This window comes from Carcharhinus amblyrhynchos, chromosome 26 (genome assembly GCF_965287045.1).
Source record: "Carcharhinus amblyrhynchos chromosome 26, sCarAmb.v2.hapA, whole genome shotgun sequence".
In the NCBI taxonomy this organism is placed as follows: domain Eukaryota; kingdom Metazoa; phylum Chordata; class Chondrichthyes; order Carcharhiniformes; family Carcharhinidae; genus Carcharhinus; species Carcharhinus amblyrhynchos.
The window spans coordinates 459,550-472,576 of record NC_137349.1 but is presented as its reverse complement, the minus strand read 5'-3'; the positions used below and the strand labels follow the sequence as shown (position 1 = coordinate 472,576).

At 44.0% G+C, this 13,027-nt stretch overlaps 1 protein-coding gene across 2 annotated transcripts in view; it reads left to right on the top strand.

Annotated features, from left to right (window-relative positions):
* Positions 1–13,027, top strand: part of fgf22 (fibroblast growth factor 22) — a 181,750-nt gene that overhangs the window by 160,059 nt on the left and 8,664 nt on the right. For both annotated transcript variants that reach the window (XM_080212653.1, XM_080212652.1), the window contains one exon: positions 8,048–8,151. In XM_080212653.1, the coding sequence (XP_080068779.1) occupies positions 8,048–8,151 (104 nt within the window). The remainder of the gene's footprint in view (positions 1–8,047; positions 8,152–13,027) is intronic.

The window sequence follows — 13,027 nt, the reverse complement described above, 5'->3', positions numbered from 1 at the left end:
AGTGCACCACAGTCGCTCAAACCTGACAAAACCTTTGAGTGTTTGAGCCTGAGGAGGCTATTCAGCTGATTTGTGTCTGAGATGTGCTAGAAGAGTGTTGTCACACAGTCTCCACTGATATCAAACCATTGACCTGCGTCATCGTTCTAACCAATTCGATTTGATTATTTTCACAAAAAGTTAAAGTAAAGTTTATTTATTAGTCATGAGTAAGACTTACATTTACACTGTAATGAAGTTACTGTTAAATTCCTATGTGTTGACATACAGTGAAAAGTATTGTTTCTTGTACAGTATACAGACAAAGCATACCATTCATAAAGTACAGAGGGGAGAAGGAGAGGAGAGGGTGCAGAATGCAGTGTTGCAGTCACAGATTGGGTGTATTGAAAGATCCACTTAATATAAGACAAGTCCATTCAAACGTCTGATGACACCAGGAAAGAAGCTGTTATTGAGTCAGTTATGTGTTGTTAGACTTTTGTATCTTTTTCCCAGTAGAAGAATGCGGAAGAGACTATGTCCGGAGGGGGGGGGTGGGGGGGGACATGGTGGCACAGTGGTTATTGCTGCTGTATCACAGCATCAGGCACCCGGGTTCGATTCCCGGCTTGGGTCAATGTCTGTTCAGTGTTTGCATGTTCTCCCTGTGTCTGCCTGGGTTTCCTCTGGGTGCTCTGGTTTCCTCCCACAAGGCTGAAAGGCATGCTGGTTAGGTGCATTAGCCATGCTAAATTCTTCCTCAGTGTACCCAAACAGTCGCTGGAGTGTGGTGACTAGCAGATTTTCATAGTAACTTCATTGCAGTGTTAATGTAAGCCTACTTTGGACTAATAAATAAACTTAAAAAAAGGTGAGTGAGCCAGCTAATTTATGTTACAAGGAAGCCTGGAGGTTGCCAGATCTGTTGCCACCTTTGCACGATTTTTCCAGAGGCAACTTCTGGGTCACCTGCCCTGTAGCGGTGGGGCAGGTACTTTGCCCTATTATAGGCATTTGCAGGCAGGGACATCACCTAGATTTTCTTTGTGTCAGACTAGCCCAGCCCCGCTGAGTTTGGAGGCTAGCAGCAGGGAGGAGGTGACTCCTTGCAGAAAGCTGGAGGGCAATCGGGCATTCTCTCAAAAATGCATAGATCTCAGCCTCATTCAGTCAACCCTTCCTATGCTCTGATGGCCTTATGAGCTGTGGGCCCTCCATATTTTAACATATTAATAACTTTTCCAAGGGTATCTCTGTTTGAGACAATATCTATCCCCATAACCCCATGCATTTACCCTGCTAATCCCCCTGACACTAAGGGGCAACAGAACATGACCAGTCAAACTAATATGTAGGAGGAAACTGGAGCACCCGGAGGAAACCCACACAGACCTGGGGAGAAGATGCAAATGCTACACAGCCAGTGACCCAAGGCCAGAATTGAACCTGGGTCCCCAGAGGTGTGAGGCAGCAGTACTAACCGCTGTGCCACCTCTTTACTTAACTGCGATAACTTTATATTAAGAACCACTGTTTGGAGATAAGACCCTATACAGATAAGATTCCTAAACACAGTAAATTTAATCTCTACCCTGCTGCTTGCAGACTACTACAAGTCATGGGGCTAATACATCACATCCAGTCAATATGGTATTGATTGACAGCAGTTTAAAATACAATCCTTTAAAGGTGCATGCACATTATACCTCAACATTCCTTTTTTTCAACCAAAGGCTTACCCTTAAAGAATCAAACTACTTACATGAAAGCAAACAACATTGCATCTGTACAGACTATAACAGAGAGCAATAAATTTACAAACCTGTGAAACATATCAGTAGTTTGCTTGTTCATCCAGTTGGGTGATCTTTGCTGGAGGCTGCTGTTTTTTCCAGAATGTTGGTTACGGGAATATTGTTTGTGTGGTGTCTTAGACCATGTTCCGGTTATAATAGGATTACTCAATGTTTCTGGTTGTGTATTGTTCTGATTTGGTGTCTATTTTGTTGTACTGTAATGCCACATTGATACGATTTTGGTTTTGGGCATACACAGACAACATCTGCTGGATTCTAGACGTCATCAGTTTTTTTTTGATTAGATTTGATTTGAGTTATTATTGTTACATGTATTAGTATACAGTGAAAAGTATTGTTTCTTGCACATTGTACAGGCAAAGCATTCTGTACACAGAGAAGGAAAGAAGAGTGCAGAATGTAGTGCTACAGTCATTGATAGGGTGTAGAGAAATATCAACTTAACAGGAAAAACGTCCATTCAGTGGGGGTATGGAATGCTCTGCCAAGCAAGGTGGTGGAGGCAGGTACGTTGGAGTTGTTTAAGAGTTACTTAGACAGGCACATGAGTGGGTTGGAGATGGAAGGATATAGGAGATTGTTTTAAATAACGTTCAGTAGCATTGGGACGTCCCTGGTAATGTATAAGGATGTGAATGATACTAATGTTTTTCTCTTTTAATTCACAGGTTTTAAGTCAGTCCACCTTGTTGTCCAATGAGGGGCATACACGCGATGGGTCGTACTCGGGCTGCTCTTGGATGTTCGAGAATAGCCTAGCACTTCATGTCATTAGTGTACGCTTAAACTGGCAAGACGACGGCTCAGTGACTATCACTGATTGCTGTGCAGACACATGGATTTGGGCCGGTGTCTGTGGGAGTTTGCGCATTCTCCCCGTGCTTGCGTGGGTTTTCTCCGGGTGCTCCGGTTTCCTCCCACACCCCAAAGATGTGGTATTAGGCTGATTGGAGGTAATAAATTGCCCCTAAATTAGTTTTCCCTCAATGTGGAATGCCATAAGCATAGACAAGGGCATTGGGTGGAGGGGGGACTGGTAATGTTAAAATGGTGGCGCGGGCCTGTTTCCTGGGCTGTTTTTGTTCTTTGCTCTTTGTTCTTTAAAAGTCTGATGGCAGCAGGGAAGAAGCCGTTCTTGAGTCAATCAGTACGTGACCTCGGACTTTTGTATCTTATTCCCAATGGAAGAAGGTGGAAGAGAGAATGTCTGGGGTGCATGAGGTCCTTAATTATACCGGCTGCTTTTCCAAGGCAGCGGGAAGTGTAGACAGAGTCAGTGGATGGGAGGCTGGTTTGTGTGATGGATGGGGCTTCGTTCTTTGTAGTTTCTTATGGTCGTGGGCAGAGCAGAAGCCATACCAAGCTGTGATACAACCAGAAAGAATACTTTCTACAGAGCATCTGTAAAAGTTGATTGGGAGATGGAATCAAACCTTCTGCCTGATGTTCAAACTGGATAATTTGTTAACCGCAGGCAGCTCATGGACATCTTTTATCTTCCCCTCTTCTTCGAGTAACGTGACATGTACTAAGTTTAAGTCTATTTATTAATGTCATAAGTAGGCTTACGGTAACACTGCAATGAAGTTACTGTGAGAATCCCCTAGTTGCCATGTTCCAGCATTTGTTCGGGTGCACTGAGGGAGAATTTAGCATGGACAATGCATCTAACCAGCACATCTTTCGGACGGTGGGAGGAAACTGGAGCACCTGGAGGAAAACCACATGGGGAGAATGTGCAAACTCCGCATAGACTGTGAGCGAAGCCAGGAATCGAACCTGGGTCCCTGGCACTGTGAGGCAGCAGTGGTAACCACTGTGCTGCCCCTATTGCAGAATTCATAGAAAAATAACTTGTTTCCTGGAAGTGATATCAAGGAAGCTCACATAGTTTGGGTGCGTGATGTAAGCAGAGTGAGTGTTAGGAAGGAGGAGTAATGTGGGACACGACACTTGGAAAAATGCACAAGGAAGACTGAAGATGGCCTGGGTGGATCTATCAGAACATGGACTGGACTTGCTATTGGACGGGCAATGAGGGCAGCTACAGAATAGAAACTTGTGGAGAAAGATTGTTCATCATACGGTCAACATTTATTAAGAAGATGGATAAAAGACAAACACGCTCCTGGGATTATTGACAAGTCCTAATGGGGAAATGTTATCCACATTTATCTGCCAGACAACAATTCTACATTGGTTCTGCATTGCAGTAGAGCGCGCACATTTGGAACGGGAATACACATTCGGTTCAAACAATATGATGCAACCTGTTGGATGATAATCTGTGTTATAGATATCTTCTCCCAGCATAAGCATTGAGTTTGCAATTGTGCAACGTGTGGTCTGTGGTACTTATTATAGCCTTGAGGATACCATGGGTGGTGACCAAGGACAGGTCCCTGCACGCCAGTAGGCCTGTGATCACTGGACCCGCAAGGTACACAATATAAAATATCATAGACTCCTACAATGCAGAAGGAAGCCATCACAAGCACCGATCACAATCCCACCCAGGCCCTATCCACATAACCCCATGCCTTTATCCTAGCCAGTCCCCCGACACTAAGGGGCAATTTAACATGGCCAATCCACCTAACCTGCATATCTTTGGACTGTGGGAGGAAACCCACACAGACATGGGGAAAACATGCAAAATCCACATAGACAGTGACCCAAGCCAAGAATTGAACCTGGGTCCCTAGTACTGTGAGGTAGCAGTGCTAACCACTGTGCCACCGTGCTGTCCCATATCTGGGGGGAACAGGGTGAATTCTTGCAGAAATGTTTCAGTGTAATAGATCACCAGGGTGGAATTGGCGAATCATTGTTCATGGTGATTTTAGTGTCAGGCAAATCATAATTTGTCACATACATACTTGTAACAGTGCTGTAGCACTGCTGTTCACAGTACCAGGGACCCAGGTTCAATTCCATCCTTGAGTGACAGTGTGGAGTTTGCACGTTCTCCCCCTGTCTGTGTGTTTCCTCTGAGTGTTCCACTTTCCTCCCACAGCCCAAAGATGTGTGGGTTAGATGGATTGGCCATGCTAAATTTCCCCTTAGTGTACCAAGATGTATAGGTTAGGGGAATTAGGGAGGTGAATATGTGGGACTATGAGGATAGGGCCTTAGGATAAGATGCTCTATCAGAGAGTCGGTACAGACTTGATGGGCCAAATGGCCTCCTTCTGCACCGTAAAGATTCTATGATATCAGTGTACTCCTGCACCCATACCCAGTCATATATATAAATTATGCTGAGTTTTCATCTGTGGGCATATAATCTATATAGTGGCAAAGGCTTCTGTTGGTACCACTATGCTAGTAGTCCTTTGATGTTCACTGTCTGAATCTTTGCCCATTTCGGGTTTCATCCTCAGGATCTGGCTGTATAGTTTGATTAGACATTTCATGGATCTTGTCTTGATACCATTTGGTATCTGCTCTTGCTTGTCTAGAATATGATACATGTGTGGCCTCTGTGGCTTCTCATGCTATTAAGCCCCTTGCATTGGCACTTTTAATGTGTCTGCTACCACATAGAACATTAAAATCTGGACATTTCCTGGGTGCATGTATGAAGCTGTTCTGCCCATATTGCTTACTAGGTTTGCCTGCTTTGGCTACTGTGTTAATAGTGGATGAAATACACATAGCCCTGAGATTCTGTCTACCTATTAGTATGGATTCATACTAATATCTTTTTGGAATGCTTTCACTGCAGTGTTTTCACAAGACTGATTATTCCGTCAGCTGGTTCCATTGGTCATAATCATGCCCTTTGAATCTAGTTAAACATTGATCTCTGTTGGTTGTTACCTGAAAGACATGAATTCTAGACCAAGTATTCTGGTGTCGAGCTTCACTTGTAATTGGGCTTTTCCGTGTCAGTCATATTATCGGCATTTTTCAAATGGTCGTCAGGCAGACCTGACGTACTCAGTCTGTGCAGGTCTTCAGTGCCAATAGTGATTCATGGTTTGTTTATCTGGTACGGAAATATTGAGGTCCAGAAAACATAGCTCAATGTGTTGTAGAACAAGCTACACTCAAGTAGGAGATCCATTGCTTTCCATCTGAATGCTGGAAATGTGTGATCAATTTTTTAGCATTAGTTGGGGTGGCATGGTAGTACAATGGTTAGCACTGCTGCCTCACAGTGCCAGGGACCCGGGTTCGCCCTCAGGTTGCTGTCTGTGTGGAGTTTGCACATCCTCCTCATGTTTGCGTGGGTTTCCTCTGGGTGCTCGGCTTTTCTCCCACAGCCCAAAGATGTGCTGGTTGATTGGCCACAACAAATTGCCCCTTAGTAGCAGGGGGATTAGGTCTGTAAATATGTCAGGTTACAGGAAAGGCCCTGGGTGGGATTGTTGTTGGCGCAGTCTCGATGGGCCAAATGGCCTCCTTCTAAATTCTATGGTTTTGTGAGATTTTTTGTGCGACCTGGAGCTTTTGACAGCTATGAAAGTTTCCTCCAGTTCTTTGGGAGTTAACTTACCTCTGAACTCAGCATCTTTCGTGACAACTATCTTTTTGATTTGATTTGATTTGATTTATTATTGTCATGTTATTAGCATACAGTGAAAAGTATTGTTTCTTGCGCACTATACAGTTAAAGCATACCTTTCATAGAGAAGGAAAGGAGAGGGTGCAGAATGTAATGTTAGAGTCATAGATAGGGGGTAGAGAAAAATCAGTTTAATATAAGGTGGGTCATTCAAAAGTTTGATAACTGAAGGGAGAAGTTGTTCTTGAGTTGGTGATAAGCGTTCTCAGACTTTTGTATCTTTTCCCCAAAGGGTGTGTGGGGTCCTTAAAAATGCTGGCTGCTTTTCCGAGGCAGTAGAAAGTGTAGACAGGGCCAATGGATGGAGGCTGGTTTGCGTGGTGGATTGGGCCATGTTCAGGAGCCTTTGCATTTTCTTGCGGTCTTGGTGAGAGCAGGAGCCGTAACTTGTTACAGGAGCTGTAACTTGTTACAGGTTACTGCTTGACTGCAATGATGATGCTGTTGAGCTCATTCTGATTTTTTTTTCTGGTTCTATAGTTCTAAACTCCAGCCAGGAACAATGATTTGGGTAGAAAAATTTCAAAAATGAAAGCAAACAGTGAAAAAAAGTCTTTCTGTAAGTTTCTTCTGACTGGAGTTACTGCTGAATAGATTCTATTCGTCCCAGCCCATCAGCAGCACTGAATTCCTGTGGAATTCTACTTAAAGTGGGACTTGCTGTTTAATTTCTGTTCCCTCTTAAACCTTGCAGCAGTTAGACTTTAACTAATTATGCTTTCCCAGATTTGAACAATATTACTGAGTGGGAGCTGTTGCCTGGCTGGAATGAGGCACAAGCCCCACAAAGCTGCAAAACTATAACTACACGTGGTGCATTCTGACAACTGATCGCTTTCACACCAGTTCTTTTCTGCTGAACCTGAAGGAGGTTGAGGCTTGTGTTTTGTTCAGTCAAACCTTCAGAAAGCACGCTGCCACTCTGCCACCATGTTACATTCTTGGTATCTTTTGACAAAAACACAGCAATCCTATGCAAAGATTTGTGAAACGATGATATAGGTTTGAAAGCAAGTTAATGTACAGATAATGTTCACAGCTAAGTACAGGACAGCTAGGCCAAAATTTCCCAGCCATTCATGCCCCGCTGCCACTGCCAGAGAGACAGAATTTGGTACTCAGCCAAATCTCCATTCACTGCTGCAAGATGGAGAATCCATTGGCGTGAATGGCTAGAGAATTCCACCCTTAATCTCCACCCTGCTGTTCATAGACCAATTCGATTTGATTTGATTTATTATTGTCACACATTTTAGTATAGAGTGAAAAGTATTGTGTCCTGCGCGCTATACAGACAAAGCATACTGTTCATAGAGAAGGAAAAGAGAGAGTGCAGAATGTAGTGTTACAGTCATAGCGAGGATGTAGAGAAAGATCAATTAATTGCAAGGTAGGTCCATTTGAAAGCCTGATAGCAACTGGGAAGAAACTGTTCTTGGGTCAGTTGGTGTGTGACCTCAGATCATTGTATCTTTCCCCCGATGGAAGAAGGTGGAAGTGAGTATGTCTGGGGTGCATGGGCTGCCTACAATTAATGGGACTGCTACATCGCATCCTGCTGATGGGGTATTTATTGACAGTAGTTTAAGATATACATCTTTAAAGGTATATGCACACCACATGCACAGCAGCCATGGGGGAAAATCCTTCTATAATATATTTTCTCCTTCATTTGCAGGTATCATGGAAATCAGGTCAGTTAATGTCGGAGTGGTCGCAATCAAAGCAGTCAACACGGGCTTTTATTTAGCCATGAACAAGAAGGGAAAGCTATATGGCACGGTATGTTTATACAAGCATCACAGTCTCACATACTATTTATACATCTAAATATTCTTTTAAAAAGCATTGGATTTGATTTAGTAGTGATGTAACTGTCCACTATCTGGTAGATCATAGCAATGCCTCTGTGGCCATTTCCACATGTTGTGGTATGATTTAAATTGTAATCAGGCAGTCTACTGGCTGCCATCAGGATTACAGGATGCCAACACCAGCATCTTTACTTCACGCAATCAGGATTCCCAGGGCCTTCACAGAACCAGCCAATCAAAGGTTGGCAGTTCCTCAGTCACAGCAGCATGACCAGCTATGGCGACCACTGGTAGTGGGCAGGCCCTGGTGAGACAAGGGCAGCTAAGGGAAGGGGGGTGGACTGCTCTTGAGCACAGGACGCCCGAGCGGGCATGACTACCACTCCAAAGCCACCAGGGTGTAGGTGATGGTCCGCCCACATAGTCTGTGCACCTTCCCCCATCTTCCCCACTCCATCCCCCCATCCACTGCCCTGACTGCTGGTAGATTATCAACAATGGCAGGATGAGGCTCTTAAGTGACTCCTAGTTAGCTATTTCAAAAAGCTCGATTAGCCTAAGTATGAGAAGACCGGCATCAACTTTTCCAACCCTGACTTTATCGGTGGTAGTGGAAGGTGGGTGGGGTGGAATGGAGTGGGGGTGAGACAAGAGATCTCCAGCCTGCACTTTTTGTCTATTGAAATGGCTCTGTCTCCCAGATCTGCCCTGGGGAGATGCGGGGGTGGGGGTGGGGGCTGTGTGCAGGTTAAGTAGGGTGGCCTTTTGCTTCATGGACCCAGGTTCAAATCCTGGTCAGACTGATGTGACACATATTTCCCTTGTCTGTTGATTGCAAAGATTATGTGGGAATTAAACATGGACACTCAATCCAGTTTCCGTCAGATGTTGGTTTACGGAATAAACTTCCCCTAAATTGGTATTCTCACTCAGAGAGACTTTGATCCATGAAATGCGTCATTCTTGCACAGTAAAGGCTATTTTTCTAATACCAGGAAAAAGCAATTGATGAGACAGCAGAATAGACCAACTCAATGTGTTGGCCACAAGGCGCTATGGTGGTGTAATTATCAGAGGCTCAGGCTAATAAACAAAGAACAGGACAGCACAGGCCTTTCCGCCCACCAAACCTGCGCTGACACGTGATGCTTTTCTAAACGAGAGATCTTTTTCCTCGACATAGCTTGTACCCCTCTATTCCCTGCCTATTTGTGTATCTGTCAAGATATTTCTTAAACATTGCTATTATGTCTGTTTCTACCTCCTCCTCTAGCAATGCATTCCAGGCACTTACCCACCCCCCGTGTAACAAACTTGCTTCTCACATCTCCTTCAAACTTTCCCCCATTACCTTAAACAAGGTTCAAACTCCACCATGACAACTGGTGAAACTTAAGTTCATTTAATTAAAACCTAGAATCTCAGTAATGGTAACCATGAAACCATCACTGAATGTTACAAAAACCCATTGATCCACTAGTTTCCTTTAGGGAAGGAAATGACACATTCTTCCCTGGTCTGACCCACATGTGACTCCAGACCCACAGCAAGCTGGTTGACTCTTAACTGCCCCCTGCAATGGCTTCACAAGCAACTCAGTTCAAGGGTAATTTGGCCCTACTGACAACACCCACATCCCATGAATTTTTCTTTAAATCAGAATTACTCAATACTCAAACTGGAGTGGGGGAGATAGAAAGATTTTCATTTCCAGTATTTAAGTTCATTTATTAGCGTCACAAGTAGGCTTACATTAACGCTGCAATGAAGTTACTATGAAAATCCCCTCGTCACCACACTTGGCACCTATTTGGGTACACTGAGGGAGAATTTAGCATGGCCAATGCACCCTAACTAGCACATCTTTCTGAATGTGGGAGGAAACTGGAGCACCTGGAGAAAACCCACTCAGACACAGGAAGAACGTGCAAACTCCACACAGACAGTGATCAAGCCAAGAATCAAACTCAGATCCCTGGCAGACTGAGGCAGCAGAGCTAACCACTCTGCCACTGTGCTGCCCAATCACGGTGACGCACATAAATTAACTCAGGGAAAAGCAGTCTATACTTAGAGGCAGACTTACTTTACCATTGCAAATGTCTCTACAAGTACAGTAACTCCTAAAGACCGCAGTGTTAATATAAAAAATTGCCCAAAATCTCTCAGACGCATTTAATTTGACAAATCCAGAATCCTACAACTGTAACACATTGTACATTTCTTTTAAGATATTGGCCTTAACACGCACAGGTTTTTAATTTCAATATAAACTTCAGGAACCACTGTGCTTGTACTCTCAGCCCAGAACATGCAGGGTCCATGAGGAGTTGGGGGTGAAATGTTTCCTCGTCTTCCTGGTGGACACATGTAGCACGAAGCCCAAACCTCATTATCACAGAATCACAGAAATGTTAGAATGCAGAAGCAAGCTACTCAGTCCATCGTGCCTACGTCTGCTCTCCAAATGAGTAATTCTCCCACCTTCTCCCCATATCCCTGAACATTCTTCCTTTATAGATAACAGTCTAATTCCCCGCTGAATAGTTCAACTGAACCTACCTCTAGAACACTCTCAGGCTTTGCAATCCAGACCCTAACCACTCGCTGTGTGAAAAGTTTTTCCACATGTCTCCATGGCTTCTTCTACCAATATTACTTTAATTCTGTGCCCTTTCATTCTTGATTCTTTCATGAGTGGGAACAGTTTGTCCCTATCTATTCTTTCTGGACCCCTCATGATTTTGAGTGCTGTCAAATCTCCTCTCAACCATCTTCAAGGAAAACAATCCTATCTTCTCCAGTCTATCTTCATGACTGAAGTTCCTCATCCCTGAACCACTCTTAGATGAGATCTTCTAGTCATGCCAGCGGGATTATCTGATCCCAGGTTTTGTGGTAGCAAGGGCTGGATTCAATAGGAAATCCCACTGAAAGGCGGGGTGGTGGGGAGCGAGGGCAAATCCTGTCCAACATTTTTTGCACTCCCTCCAATGCTTTCACATTCTTCCCAAAATGTAGCACCCAGAACTAGAAGCAATATTCTAGCTGATGCCAATCTAGAGTCCTATAGACTCTCGAGTCCAACATAGCCTCTTACACTTGTACACTATGTCCCTATTAATAAAGTCTAACACATGCTTTACTAACCTCACGCAACCTGTCTTGTCACCTTCAATGACTTACATAAATGTACATCTCAGTGTAGGCTTGATGGATTAGACATGGTAAATGTGTGTGTTACAAAGATAGGGCAGGGGAGAGGGCCTGGGTAAGACATGTCAGAGAGTTGGTACAGACTTGATGGGCTGAATGGCACTATGGGGATTCTATGATTCTATACTGACTTTCCCCATGCGTATGTAACGTCTTCTCCTTTGGTATAGACAGATACAAAACTATTCAGTTAGTATCTCAGCTATGCCCTCTGCCTCATGTGTAAGCCCCTGTTAGGTCCTTAAATGGCCCTACTCCAAATCTTATCATCTATAGAAGACTTTGAGATTCCCATTTATGTTCACTGCCAGCCTCTTTTCAAACTCCCACATTGCACCTCTCTATTGGCTTTTTCACCTCATCTCTGAACCTTCTATATTTGGTCTGGTTCTCAGTTGTATTTTCTAGCTGACATTTGTCATGAGCAGACATTTTCTTCTTTATCTTAATTTCTATCTCTTTCACCACCCAGGGAGCTGGACAGGATGCAGAGGCAGCCACGACAGTATTATTAGCACAGAAAATTAAAATGATAAACTATTGCTCCACATCATTGGAGGGTGGAAAGAAGGAGCAAGAATCTGAGAAATTTTGGGGGTGTTCAATGATCTTAAGCCAAATACCCTGGTTCTGCCTTCCCTTACTTGTGGGTATACTTTGTTGGCAGGTTTCCTGGTTGGCATTGGCAAGTCTCCCTGCTTGTAAGACCACACAAATTATCTTGTTTGGGGACAAGAAGGGGCTTTTAGTCCTTACTGTGCAGAAAGACGTCATTCAGCCCATCGAGCCTGCACCAAATATAATCCCATCCAGGCCCTAACCCTTTTAACCCTATATAATTACCCTGCTGATCCCCATGACACTAAGGGGCAGTTTAGCATGTTTGATCAACCTAACCTGCATGTCTTTGGAGTGTGGGAGAAAACCAGATCTCCCAGAGGAAACCCATGCAGACATGGGGAGAACATGCAAACTCCACTCTGTCACCCAAGGCCAGAATTGAACTCGGGTCCCTGGCGCTGTGAGGCAACAGTGCTAGCTGTTGGCTCCGTGGATGCTAGTGGCACAGGTCACGTACCAAGTCCATGTTGAGTTTGTGATCCTCCCACTACAATCATGCCTCATTATGGTGGTCATGAACCAGACATTCAGGGCCACTGTTCTCAAAATTTATATTCACTAGGATCTGACCAAGGACACAATTCCACAGAGAACTCAAATTGGCATTTATGACTCTCTGTGGCAAAGGATTATTGATTTCAATCATGCCAACTCTGTCTTTCACTTTGAGTGGCAGATCTTTCCTAGTACCTAATTTCTAGTTGTCATTTAAAAAACCTATTCCATTGGTGGAGGCTGCCTCGCTAAATATTTTTAAGAAGCGGGTTGATGGGTTCTTGATAAGAGAGGGGATTAAGGGTTATGGGGAGAGGGCGGGAAAGTGGAACTGAGCCACAACAGATCAGCCATGATCTTATTGAATGGCGGGGCAGGCTCGAAGGGCTAGATGGCCTACTCCTGCTCCTATTTCTTATGTTCTTATGTTCATGTCTTCTGATGTTGTTGCAGTTATTTTTGCTTAACTCACGTTGTGATTATTAAGTGATCCATACCATGCGACAATATTC